At 52.5% G+C, this 11,567-nt stretch overlaps 1 protein-coding gene across 4 annotated transcripts; it reads left to right on the plus strand.

Annotated features, from left to right (window-relative positions):
- The first annotated feature begins 225 nt into the window (after positions 1-225).
- Kdf1 (keratinocyte differentiation factor 1) lies at positions 226-11,004 on the plus strand. 4 transcript variants are annotated; one of them, XM_070036974.1, is made up of 5 exons: positions 315-348; positions 6,314-6,368; positions 8,164-9,210; positions 9,972-10,046; positions 10,475-11,004. In XM_070036974.1, exons 3-5 carry the CDS (start codon positions 8,196-8,198, stop codon positions 10,555-10,557), a joined length of 1,173 nt encoding a protein of 390 aa, XP_069893075.1. In that variant the 5' UTR covers positions 315-348; positions 6,314-6,368; positions 8,164-8,195; the 3' UTR covers positions 10,558-11,004. The 4 variants fall into 4 exon arrangements, with proteins under 4 accessions (XP_069893077.1, XP_069893074.1, XP_069893075.1 ...); XM_070036976.1 differs by lacking the exons at positions 315-348; positions 6,314-6,368 and adding an exon at positions 226-289; XM_070036973.1 differs by lacking the exon at positions 6,314-6,368 and having other exon boundaries at positions 286-348.
- The last annotated feature ends 563 nt before the right edge of the window (positions 11,005-11,567 follow it).

The following is an 11,567-nucleotide window of genomic DNA, read 5'->3' on the forward strand; positions in this document are numbered from 1 at the left end:
TAGGGCCTGGCCGGCGCCCCGCGGGCGCCCTGGGACACGTAGGCCACCAGCCGCTGGGACCGAGCGGGCCGGAGCCGGGCCTCCCTGCCCTCCGCCCTCCCAGCCAGGCCTCACTCGCCCGGCCAGGCCGAGCGGGCCGGCGCAGGGGCCGACCCCGGTGTCCGCCCACCGCCCTGGGCGGGGCCTGGCTCAGGTGCGCGGCGCCGGCGCTTCGCGGAGGTAGGAAGTGTGTCCCCAGCGGCGGCCCGTGCCGCGCTCCCGCGAGACGCGACGCTCACCTGCGCCCCAGGTGAGCGGGGAGGGGGGCGGGGAGGCGCTGGGCCGCCGCAGGCTCACCTGGCGGGACAGGTAAGCCGCGCGCGGGCCCGAGGGGCTCCGGACCAGGGCGGCGCTGGTGAGGGGGTCCCCCTGGAGGTGGCGCCTAGACGGGGTGGGGAGGGTCCCGGGTCTGGTTCCTCGGGGGCCACCCCCCACTTCCGGGGTGCGCGGCCCGGCGGGGCAGCGGCCCGGGCGGGCGCCGGGGCCGTGCTCGCCATCGGGGCCCGGACGAGGGCGAGGCGCCGGGCTGCCCCCGTCCCCCGAGGAGCCGTGCAGGAGCCGGAGCGGCGGCGGCGGCGGCCCGTGGGCGCGGGCCTTGCAGCCGCAGAGGGTGGTGCTCGCCCCGAGGGCAGCGCTGGCGGAGAGGCTGTGCCCGGCTCCGCGGCTCGCGGCTCCCCGAGCCTGTGCGCCCGCGGACGGGGCGTGGAGCAGCGTGGAGGACCGGAGACCCCGGCGCACCGGTGCCCCGCGTCCGGTGCTACACCTCCGGGCCCGGAGCGCCAGGCTGCTGCAGCCACCTGCCCGGGGAGAGTGGGGTCGTGCACCCTCGAGGGTGGGCGTGTTCTCGGGAACTAAGGCAGAGAGGTCGGGGAGAGCCGACCGAATCCCCCAAACCCTGGAGGACCGGCCTGTGGTGCCTTTATTTAAACGTACGTGTGTGTGTGTGTGTGTGTGTGTGTGTGTGTGTGTGTGTGTGATTTTCTTCCCATTTTAAAAGATGAGGAAACGAAGGCCAAGAATCCAAAGTGTGTGTGTGTGTGTGTGTGTGTGTGTGTGTGTGTGTGTGTGTGTGTGTGTGTGTTTTTCTTCCCATTTTAAAAGATGAGGAAACGAAGGCCAAGAATCCAAATAGAGTCGGGAATCATCCTCCCCTCACTAAATCAAGTGACCAATGTTTCTAGGACTGGCTGAGGAGGGGGGAGATGTTTGACCTCCACAGGGGGGAAACTGAGGCCAGACCTTTCTTCCCACCTCATTCTCCCTATACTGGGGATGCAGTCCAGAGCAAAGCACCCGGCATCCAAGTCTAGCAGGCAAGAGTACCATCCTGCCTTTCCCAGCTTGGGAAAGCTGGCTGAGCTGACTTCTCTTCCGTAAAGTGGAGACTTCACTGATTCACAACACAGTTGTTTGTTTTTAATGTAAATAGAATTAAGTGCACTTGAAAGTGAAAGGAAAGCCTGAAAGTAATTAGTGGCAGTCTTTATCTGAGAGGGGCCCCAAAGAGGAGTGAATCCCTCACAGGGGAATAAGTGGGGTTTATTCAGATGGAAGTCCTGGGCTGCCTGTTTCTGAACCATTCACAGCTGTCTCCTCAGAACTTACCACAGCACTGGGTCCAACCTTATATATGTGGGATGAATTTAATCAACAGCAGTGAGTACTAAAGCCTTGGAGGTGGGGAAGGAGATAAGGGCCCAGCCCTTGTTCAGTCACCCTTAATACTTTCCCAAAGCTGGGACCTAAATGCTCAGCATGGTCCACCAGTGTGGACGCAGCCATCCTGTGGATCAAGGCCTGGGTCTGGAAGACTGGAGCCCCCACTGTGGGCCCTCCCAGAGTACAGGCTTGTCCATGCAGCTGGCACAGCTGCCTCTTCCCTCCCAAGTAACAAATGGTGTGGGTTAGTGGAAGAGCTGAGCAAGGGATGTATGAGACTCTGGGCCTGGCCAATTGGGTACAAATAGAACTGTGGCTTTCAACCACTTATTTAACCTCTGTGTGCTTCTGCAGAATGATGATACGACATGGGATAGTGAGAGTTGTTTTATTATAAAAAGCAATGCAAGCCACCAATAGTGGCTTTCACTAGAGTGCCAAATCCTGAGACTCAGGAGTTCCTCTGTTTTACCACAGTCCCTACAGAATTTAACACTGTGTTGAGCACACTAGGCCCTTCCCACACCTAGTATTTGTTAATTGAATGAATCCATGCCTAAGGCAACAGTGTTTGTTTGCTTGTTTTTCGTAGTATTGGTGAACTCAGGGCCTCACACTTGCTAGGCAGGCACCTTTATGGGATGCACGCCCAGTCATCCAAGGAGGCAAATTTGTGTGTGTGTATGCATTCTGGGGCTTGAACTCAGAGCCTGCGTGTTGTCCCTGGGGTTTGGTGCTCAAGGCTGGCATTCTTCTTGAACCACAACTCTGCCTCTGGCCTTTTGGTGGTTAGTTGGAGATAAGAGTCTCACAGACTTTCCTGCCCTGGTTGGCTTTGAACTACGAGACTCAGATCTCAGCCTTCTGAGTAGCTAGGATTACAGGTGTGAGCGATCAATGCCTGACTCAAGGCAAATGTTTAATCATGTACCTCTGTTTGTGAGAACTTTAAAGTCACTTATTACAATTTTGGTTTGTATACCTTTGAAAATCGGATTGTACACACCCTGTCCTGTAAGACACTCTCCCCACTGTGGTCAGCTTAGATCCTAAGTCTTTTTCTCTATGTGTGGTTCTGGTTCTACTCTGAAGTTGCATAGAATGTGTCAGTATCCTAAAGCCCTGTCTGAACCTGACCCTGTTGCAGACACGGAGACAGAAAGAAGGCTGATGTGGTCTGTAGGCCTTGGGGAGATAGACTTATCCTAAAGCAGTGAGTACAAGAGGCCCCCACCTGACCAGGATCTTCAAGGACCTCAGAAAAGGAGAGTTGAGTGGAGCTGGATTGGGCTGAATTGTCATGGGAAAAAAAGAACTCTTGTATCTTCTCATCCACCCCAAATACACACATGCCTTCTAGATGTGTGTTAGTTGGTCAGTTTGAGCCATTTGGGATACATGTCCCTTTCACCTAAACGCTCTAGTGTTTATTTCCTAAGAACAAGAATGTTGGGCTGGGAAGTTGGCTCAGTGGTAGAGCGCTTGCCTTGCATGCCTGAGGCCCTGGGTTCGATTCCTCAGCACCACATAAGCAAAAAGAAAAAAGCCGGAAGTGGCGCTGTGGTTCAGGTGGTAGGGCACTAGCCTTGAGCTGAAGAGCTGAGGGATAGTGCTCAGGCCCAGAGTTCAGGCCCCACAACCGGACAAAAAAAAAAAAAAAAAAAGAATGTTGCCTTTGCTCAATTAAAAGGTACATGTCTATAATCCTAGCATTCAGAAGGATTGAAAGTTCAAGGCTAACTTGGGTTGCAAAGCAAGACCCTGTCTCAAAAAGTAAATAAAAATAATTGCAGTGATTCAGGAAATGCAAAATTGATATAATGCTATTAAATAATGTGCAATCTGGTGTTTGTTTTGTTTTTTGGGTCTTTTTTTGGTCAGTTATGGGGCCTGAACTCAATCTGGGCCCTGTCCCTCAGCTGTTCAGCTCAAGAATTGAACCTAGGACCTCATGCATGCGAGGCAAGCACTCTACCACTGAGCCACCTTCTCAATCCTTTTTTTGGGGAGGTGGGGGTTGGTCATAGGGCTGCTGTCCCTCAGCTCTTCAGCTCAAGGCGAGTGCTCTGCCATTTGAGCTACAGCGCCACTTCCAGGTTTCTGGTGGCAGATTGGAGATAATAGTCTCATGAACTTTCCTGTCTGGGCTGGTTTTGAACTGTGATCCTCAGATCTCAGGCTTTTTAGTAGCTAGGATTACAGGTGTGACCCATCAGTGCCTGGCTCCAGAACCATTTTTTTTTGGGGTCCGGTTGTAGGGCCTGAACTCTGGGCCTGGGCACTATCCCTCAGTTCTTCAGCTCAAGGCTAGCGCTCTACCACTTGAGCCACAGCGCCACTTCCGGCTTTTTTCTGTTTGCTTATGTGGTGCTGAGGAATCGAACCCAGGGCCTCATGCATTCAAGGCAAGCACTCTACCACTGAGCTACCTTCCCAGCCCCATTTTTAAAAATTTTTCACACCAAGCCACCTTCTGGTGGCTCATGCCTATAATCCTAACTACTCAGGAGATTGAGATCTGAAGGATTGAGATTCAAGGCCCCCCAGGGCAGAAAAGTTTGCTTCACTCCATCTCTAATATACCCATCAAAAAACAGGGCTGGAGGTGTGGCTCAAGTGGTAGAGTGCCAACCTAGGAAGCATTGAGGTCTAAGTTCAAACCCCAGTACCACAAAAAAAAAAAAAAAAAAGTTTACATTGACTGCAACAAGTAGAAGGAAATAGAGGTGGCAGGTGGGAGCCTTGATGGTATTTGGGTAGGAGATGATGGTGACTATTTGGGAAGGTGGCACATAGGTTATACAGGCCAAAACTGAAACTAGATCACAGGTATCCTGCTGCCCAGTTTCTCACTTGGCACTTGGGTTTTTTTTTGTTTTTTTCTTTTTTTTGGGTCCGGTCGTGGGGCCTGAACTCTGGGCCTGGGTGCTGTCCCTCAGCTCTTCAGCTCAAGGCTAGCGCTCTACCACTTGAGCCACAGCGCCACTTGTGGTTTTTTCTTTTTGATTATGTGGTGCTGAGGAATCGAACCCAGGGCCTCAGGCATGCAAGGCAAGCGCTCTACCACTGAGCCAATTTCCCAGCCCAACTTGGCACTTGTTTTAAGGACCTGGTATCACTCAGTACCACATAAACAGAAAAAGCCAGAAGTGGTGCTGTCACTCAAGTGGTAGAGTGCTAGCCTTGAGCAAAAAAAAAAAAAAAAAAAAAGAAGAAGCAGCTTAGAGACAATGTCCATGTCCTGAATTTAAGCCCCAGGACTGGCAAAAAAAAAAAAAAAGGACCTGGTATCAGTAAGGCAGGGATAAAAGGATAAGGGATTGGGATCTCAAAGGCCCTCCCAAATAAATCAATACATAATCTTCAATCTTCTCTGACTCCTAGAATATATTATATATTCTACATGTCCCATCTTTTTTTTTTTTTTTTTTTTTGTCCTGGGGCTTGAACTCTGGGCCTGGGCACTGTCCCTTCAGCTCAAGACAAGCACTCTACCACTTGAGCCACAGCGCCACTTCTGGTTTTCTGGTGGTTAATTGGAGGTAAGAGTCTCATGGATATTCTTGCCTGGGCTGACTTTGAACCACAATCCTCAGATGTCAGCCTCCTGAATAGCTAGGATTACAGGAGTGAGCCACTAGTACCTGGCTAGCTTTTCTTTTCTTTTTCAGACAGGGTCTGGCCTCAAGTTCCCAATCTTCTTACTTCATCTTCCCAAGTTCTGGGATCGCAGGCATGTACCACTACATTGGCTCTCTTACTTGCTTTGTGTGTGCACATGTACACATGCTCACGAGTTCTGGGCACAAACACTTAACCATAGCTTCTTTGCTCAAGGTTGGTGCTCTATCAGTTCCACTTCCAGCTTTTTAGTGAATAATTAAAAATAAGAGTTTCATGGACTCTCTTGCCCAAGCTGGCTCCAAACTGTGATCCTCAGATCTCAACCCCCTGTGTGGCCAGGATTACAGGCATGAGCCAGCAATACCACCTTTATAGACAGGACATTAAATTCATTCGCATTGTTATAAAACTATCACTATATCTATCTCCAGCTATTTTTTGGGTTTTGTGGGGTTTGTGGTTTTTTGGTTTGTTTGGTTATTGTTGGTTTGAGGTTTTTGGGGTGTGTGTGTGTGTGTGTGTGTGTGTGTGTGTGTGTGTGTGTGTGTGTGTGTGTGTGTGTGTGTGTGTGTGTGTGTGTGTGTGTGTGTGTGTGTGTGTGTGTGTGTGTGTGTGTGTGTGTGTGTGTGTGTGTGTGTGTGTGTGTGTGTGTGTGTGTGTGTGTGTCTCTCTCTCTCTCTCTCTCTCTCTCTCCTCTCTCTCTCCTCTCTCTCTCTCTCTCTCCCCTGGAGCTTGAACCCTGGGCCTAGGAGCTTTCCCTGCACTCTTCAGCTCAAGGTGAGCCCTCTACTGCTTGAGCCACAGCACCACTTCCGGTTTTCTAGCCATTTATTGGAGATTAGAGTCTCACAGAGTTTCCTGCTTAGACTGGCTTTGAGCCGTGATCCTCAGATCTCAGCCTCCTAAGTAGCTAGGATTACAGATATGAGCCACTGGCACCCCGCTAGGTGTTTTGTTTCTAATTTTTATTTTATTTATTTATTTTTGGTAGGTCGTGGGGCCCAAACTCTGGGCCTAGGTGCTGTCCCTCAGCTTTTCAGCTCAAGGTTAGTACTCTACCACTTGAGCCACAGGGCCACTTCTGGCTTTTTTCTGTTTGCTTATGTGGTGCTGAGGAATGGAACCAGAGCCTCATGCATGCAAGGCAAGCACTCTACCACTGAGCCACCTTCCCAGCCCCTGTTTTTTATTTTTATTTATTTTTAATTTTTGGGGGGGTCCAGTCATGGGCCTGAACTCTGGGCCTGGGAACTGCCCCTCAGCTCTTCAGCTCAAGGCTAGCACTCTACCATTTGAGCCACAGTGTCACTTCCGGCATTTTTTTTTCTGCTTATGTGGTGCTGAGGAATCGAACCCATGGCCTCATGCATGCAAGCAAGCACTCTACCACTGAGCCACCTTCCCAGCCCTGGTGTTTATTTTTGATGCTACTGGAAACAACTCTCAGGGCCATCTATGGCCCCCTCCCTCCTTCCGTGTTCCTCAGCTGAAATTCTTATTTTGTTTTTGTCCGTCATGGGGCTTGAACTCTGGGCTTGGGCACTGTCCTTGTGCTCTTCAGCTCAAGGCGAGCGCTCTATGGTTTGAGCCACAGCACCACTTCTGGTTTTCTAGCGGGGGGGGGGGGGGGAGGGAGGTTGGGAGGGGGAGTTATTGGAGATAAGAGTCTCATGAATTTTCTGCCCAAGCTGGCTTTGAACCTGGATCCTCTGATCTCAGCCTCCTGAGTAACTAGGATTACAGGCATGAGCCACCGGCAGCCAGCTCCTCAGCTGAAATTCTATACCCATACAATACTGACTCCTCCATTTCTCTCTACTCCAGTCCTGGCAACCACAATTCTACTCTTGTCTCTCCAAATTTGAAATTTGACTGCTAGATATGTCACAAAAGTAGGATAGTATAGTGTTTGCTCTTTTTTTTTTTTTGGTTCCGGTTGTGGGGCCTGAACTCTGGACCTGGGCACTGGCCCTCAGCTCTTGAGCTCAAGGCTAGCGCTCTACCACTTAAGCCACAGCACCACTCCCAGCTTTTTTCTTTTTGCTTATGTGGTACTGAGGAATCAAACCCAGCGCCTTAGGCATGCAAGGCAAGCACTACCACTGAGCCACCTTCCCAGCCCGTTTGCTCTTTTTACTTTAGCTTATTTTACTCAGCATCATGTTCATATATCAAGGTCCATTGTGTGTGTTTGTGTGTGTGCATTTGTGTGTGGTTCTGGGGGTTGAACTCAGGCCTGGCATTTGCTAGGCAGGTGCACTACCACTTAGTCAGCCTTGCCAGCCTCATATACCAATTTTGTTTATCCATTCATCATTGTTCTCACTTTATGACTCCTATAATAATGCTGCTGTAAACATGGATGTGCAGATATCTTGGTTCAAGTTGCAGTTTTCAGTTCTGTTGGCTGTATACCCAGAAGTGGAGTTGTTGAATCAGACAATTTGGGGGTGTCCTGTGCCTCTAGACAAGTGCTCTACTGCTAAGCCCCATCCCTAGCCCGTGGGCTTGAGTTTTGAAGAACCACCTCACTGTTTTCCACAGTAATCTACACTTTATACCCTGCCAGCAATACACAAGGGTATTTCTTGGTATCCTAACACTTGTTATTTTCTTGACTTTTTTTTTAATAATAGTCCATGTGTGGATGACAAGTTCAGGAAACTTTGAAATCCGGTTAGACTACATAGAGAACTTTCTCTTTGGGAAGATAAATGAGAGTATGGAATACTGGGCCCAAACCAGTCACAAGCTTCTCGGAGCTTTCAAGCTCTGTGACTCGGTCCAGGAGCATGGTCCTGACCGCCACTCCTGACTTCTTTCCTGGCTTCTCCCTTGCAGGTGCCTGGCTGCAGCAAGCCATGCAGTAAACCATGCCCCGGCCAGGACAGCCCCGCCCATCATCTGGGCCACCATGCTTGGGACCCTGGGAGCGGCCAGTGGCTTACGATAAGCCACCCCAGCCTCCTCCTGGCCGTCGCACCCGTAGGCCAGACCCCAAGGACCCTGGCCACCATGGGCCGGAGAGTATCACCTTCATCTCTGGCTCTGCGGAGCCTGCCGCTGAGCCCCCAGCCTGCTGCCTACTCTGGCGCCCCTGGGGATGGGACTGGTGCCGGGCTGCCTTCTGCTTCCGCCGCTGCCGGGATTGTCTGCAGCGCTGCGGGGCCTGTGTACGGGGCTGCAGCCCCTGCTTGTCAGCAGAGGACTCCACCGAGGGGGCTGCTGAGGTCCACTGGGCCAAGGAGCACAACGGTGTGCCCCCTAGCCCTGACCGGGCACCCCCCAGCCGCCGGGATGGCCAGCGCCTCAAGTCCTCCATGGGCAGCAGCTTCAGCTACCCTGACGTCAAGCTCAAGGGCATCCCAGTGTACCCCTACCGCAGCGCCACCTCCCCAGCTCCCGATGCGGACTCTTGCTGCAAGGAGCCACTTGCCGACCCCCCTCCCATGCGCCACAGCCTGCCCAGCACTCTGGCCAGCAGCCCTCGGGGCTCAGAGGAGTACTACTCCTTTCACGAGTCAGACCTGGACCTGCCAGAGATGGGCAGTGGCTCCATGTCCAGCCGGGAGATCGACGTGCTCATCTTCAAGAAGCTGACAGAGCTGTTCAGCGTGCACCAGATCGACGAGCTGGCCAAGTGCACGTCTGACACAGTATTCCTGGAGAAGACCAGTAAGATTTCCGACCTGATCAACAGCATCACCCAGGACTACCACCTGGACGAGCAGGACGCCGAGGGCCGCCTGGTGCGGGGCATCATCCGGATCAGCACACGGAAGAGCCGTGCCCGTCCACAGGCCAGAGCTGCCACCCCTGCCGCCGCCGCCGCCACCGCCCCTGACAGTGGCCATGAGACCATGGTGGGCTCCGGGCTCAGCCAGGATGGTAGGTGGGCTGGAGGATGTGGAGGAAGGGGGGCAGTGGGGGAAGCTCAGGCCACTGGATAGCTGGCCCCTTAGTGAGTCCCTGCTCTTCCTCCTCCAACTCCCATCTGCTCTTCCCAGTGAGGTCTGAGAAGCAAAGAGCTGGGACCCCAGGAGCCAGCCCCCTTGCACTGTCTGCTCAGCTCAACTGACAAGAATTCTCTCGCCTGCTACCACCTGCAGGCTAACCTGGGTAGAGCAGGACCCCAGGGCACATGACCAGGCCTACCCACACACATATATACAGAGCTTATCTGCCTTGTAAGATGGGGCCTTGATAGCTCAGCCTGGCCTTGAGTCACATCTTCCTGCTTCAGTCTTCTAAGTGCTAGGGTTCCAAGTGAGCCCCATCTCTTTCAGCTTTGTGGATTTTTGGGGGGGGGGGGGGAGGGCCCAGTTCTAGAGCTCGAACTCTGAGTTTGGGTGCTGTTCCTGAGCTCCTTTTAGTTCAAAGCTAATACTCTACCACTTGAGCCACAGCTCTACTTCCAGCTTTTTTGTTAATTAGAGTTAAGAATCTCATGGACTTTCCTGCCTGGGCTGGATTTGAACTACGATCCTCAGATCTCAGTCTCCTGAGTAGCTAGGTGTGTTGCTTTGTGTTATTTTAAGGGTTATTCCTCTGCCAGGGTGAGTGGCCCCTCCACTGAGCTGCCAGCAGGAATAGGGGTTGGCACTGAGAGGATATCATACTGACCACTGCCCTTCATGTTCCTTCTCTAGAACTAACAGTGCAGATCTCTCAGGAGACGACAGCAGATGCTATTGCCCGGAAGCTGAGGCCGTATGGAGCCCCAGGTGTGATCTGGACCTAATGAGTGCAGAGGGTGGGAGACTACCCTAGGAGCTTCTTTACCAGCTTCCTCTTGGGGGGGGGGGGGAGGTGAGGATGGGTAGGAAGGGACAAGGGACCTGAGCACAGTCACATGCCCACTCAGTCCTGTGAGCTCAAAGCATGGGACAAGCTGGGAGTGATCTACCTCCAAGCTCTAAGCCAGTCACTAGGGAGGAGGGCCGAAGTTTCTAGTGCTATCTCCTGGGAACAGGATCACTTCACTTTTAACAGAGGGATCCTGAGGTTCAGAGGTCAAAACAGTGGGTCAGCAGGGCAGGATGAAGACCAGGCTCAAGCCCTGCTCTGTTCCTTCTCAGCAGGCTTCTCCCTGGCTGTGGGCCCTGGATGAGCTTCTTCCCCTCTCTGAGCCTCTGCTTCCTCTCCCAACCAGGGTACCCAGCCAGCCATGATTCGTCCTTCCAAGGCACCGACACAGACTCCTCAGGAGCCCCCCTGCTCCAGGTGTACTGCTAACCCCTACTGACCCCAGCAACTCGCCCCTCCTGGGAGAAGCATATCCTACAGCACAGAGGGCCCAGAGTCCCTTTGAGCTCACACAGAACCAGGAACTCAGGAGCAGTGCCCACTCGCACTCCTCCTTTGGTTGACTGGTTCCTGGACCGCTGCATTTCACAGGGCCATAGTGCCCACATTCCCTACATCCCCAGCTGGCCTGATCCCTCCTCCCTGGGCCTGTTCCTGTGGCTGATCACCAAAAGCAAAGACTTGGGAGTTACATCCCCATAATGCATCACCCTAAAGCAATCATGGAAACTGTAAAAGACATTTATGTGGCCTGGGTTGGGGGTTGGTAGGGCCTGTTTGAAATTCTGTGGGCAGTGCCCGCTCATTATGCTCCGATTCTACATGTTAACATGATTATAGCTTCAAGTACAAAGGCAGCAAATGCCTGCCTGGTCATCTGGGCTCTGGTATAGTCCTTTCAGTCCCATTTGCCTTACCTAATCACTGCTGGAGCAGGACACAGGATATCCAGCCTGGCCATGTTGTGGAGTTGAAGTCAGAAGGCTACCTATGTCCTGGGTTCACCAAGAGAGCTAACAAAAGGGTATGACAGGGCCAGGCACTGCTGGCTCACACCTGTAATCCTAGCTACTCAGGAGATTAAAATCTGAGGATCATGGTTCAAAGCCAGCTCGGGCAGGAAAGGCCATGAGACTCTTACCTCCAATAAAACCACCAGAAAACGAAGTGGCACTGTGGCTCAAGTGGTAGAGCACTTGCCTTGACCTGAGAAGCTTAGGGAGTGTCTAGACCCAGAGTTCAAGCCCCATGACTGATGACAAAAAGTTGGACAGGTTTTTGGGGGACCAGGAGATAAAACTTAAGTCCCAGAAGGCTTAACTCAGGGCCTCAGTGCTATTTCTTTCTTCTTTGTTTTGGGTCGGTTGTGGGGCTTGAACTCTGGGCTTGGGTGCTGTCCCTCAGCTCTTCAGCTCAAGGTAAGTGCTCTACCACTTGAG

Source organism: Dipodomys merriami, unplaced genomic scaffold (assembly GCF_024711535.1).
Source record: "Dipodomys merriami isolate MVZ:Mamm:240054 unplaced genomic scaffold, mDipMer1.0.p SCAF_28, whole genome shotgun sequence".
NCBI lineage: Eukaryota > Metazoa > Chordata > Mammalia > Rodentia > Heteromyidae > Dipodomys > Dipodomys merriami.

Excerpts from the sequence above, each read along its gene's own strand:
- Kdf1 (XM_070036976.1), top strand. The coding sequence starts at position 8,196 with ATGCCCCGGCCAGGACAGCCCCGCCCATCATCTGGGCCACCATGCTTG. Across the intron at positions 9,211-9,971 it reads CTCCGGGCTCAGCCAGGATG|AACTAACAGTGCAGATCTCT; the intron begins GTAGGTGGGCTG and ends TTCCTTCTCTAG. Across the intron at positions 10,047-10,474 it reads GAGGCCGTATGGAGCCCCAG|GGTACCCAGCCAGCCATGAT; the intron begins GTGTGATCTGGA and ends TCTCCCAACCAG.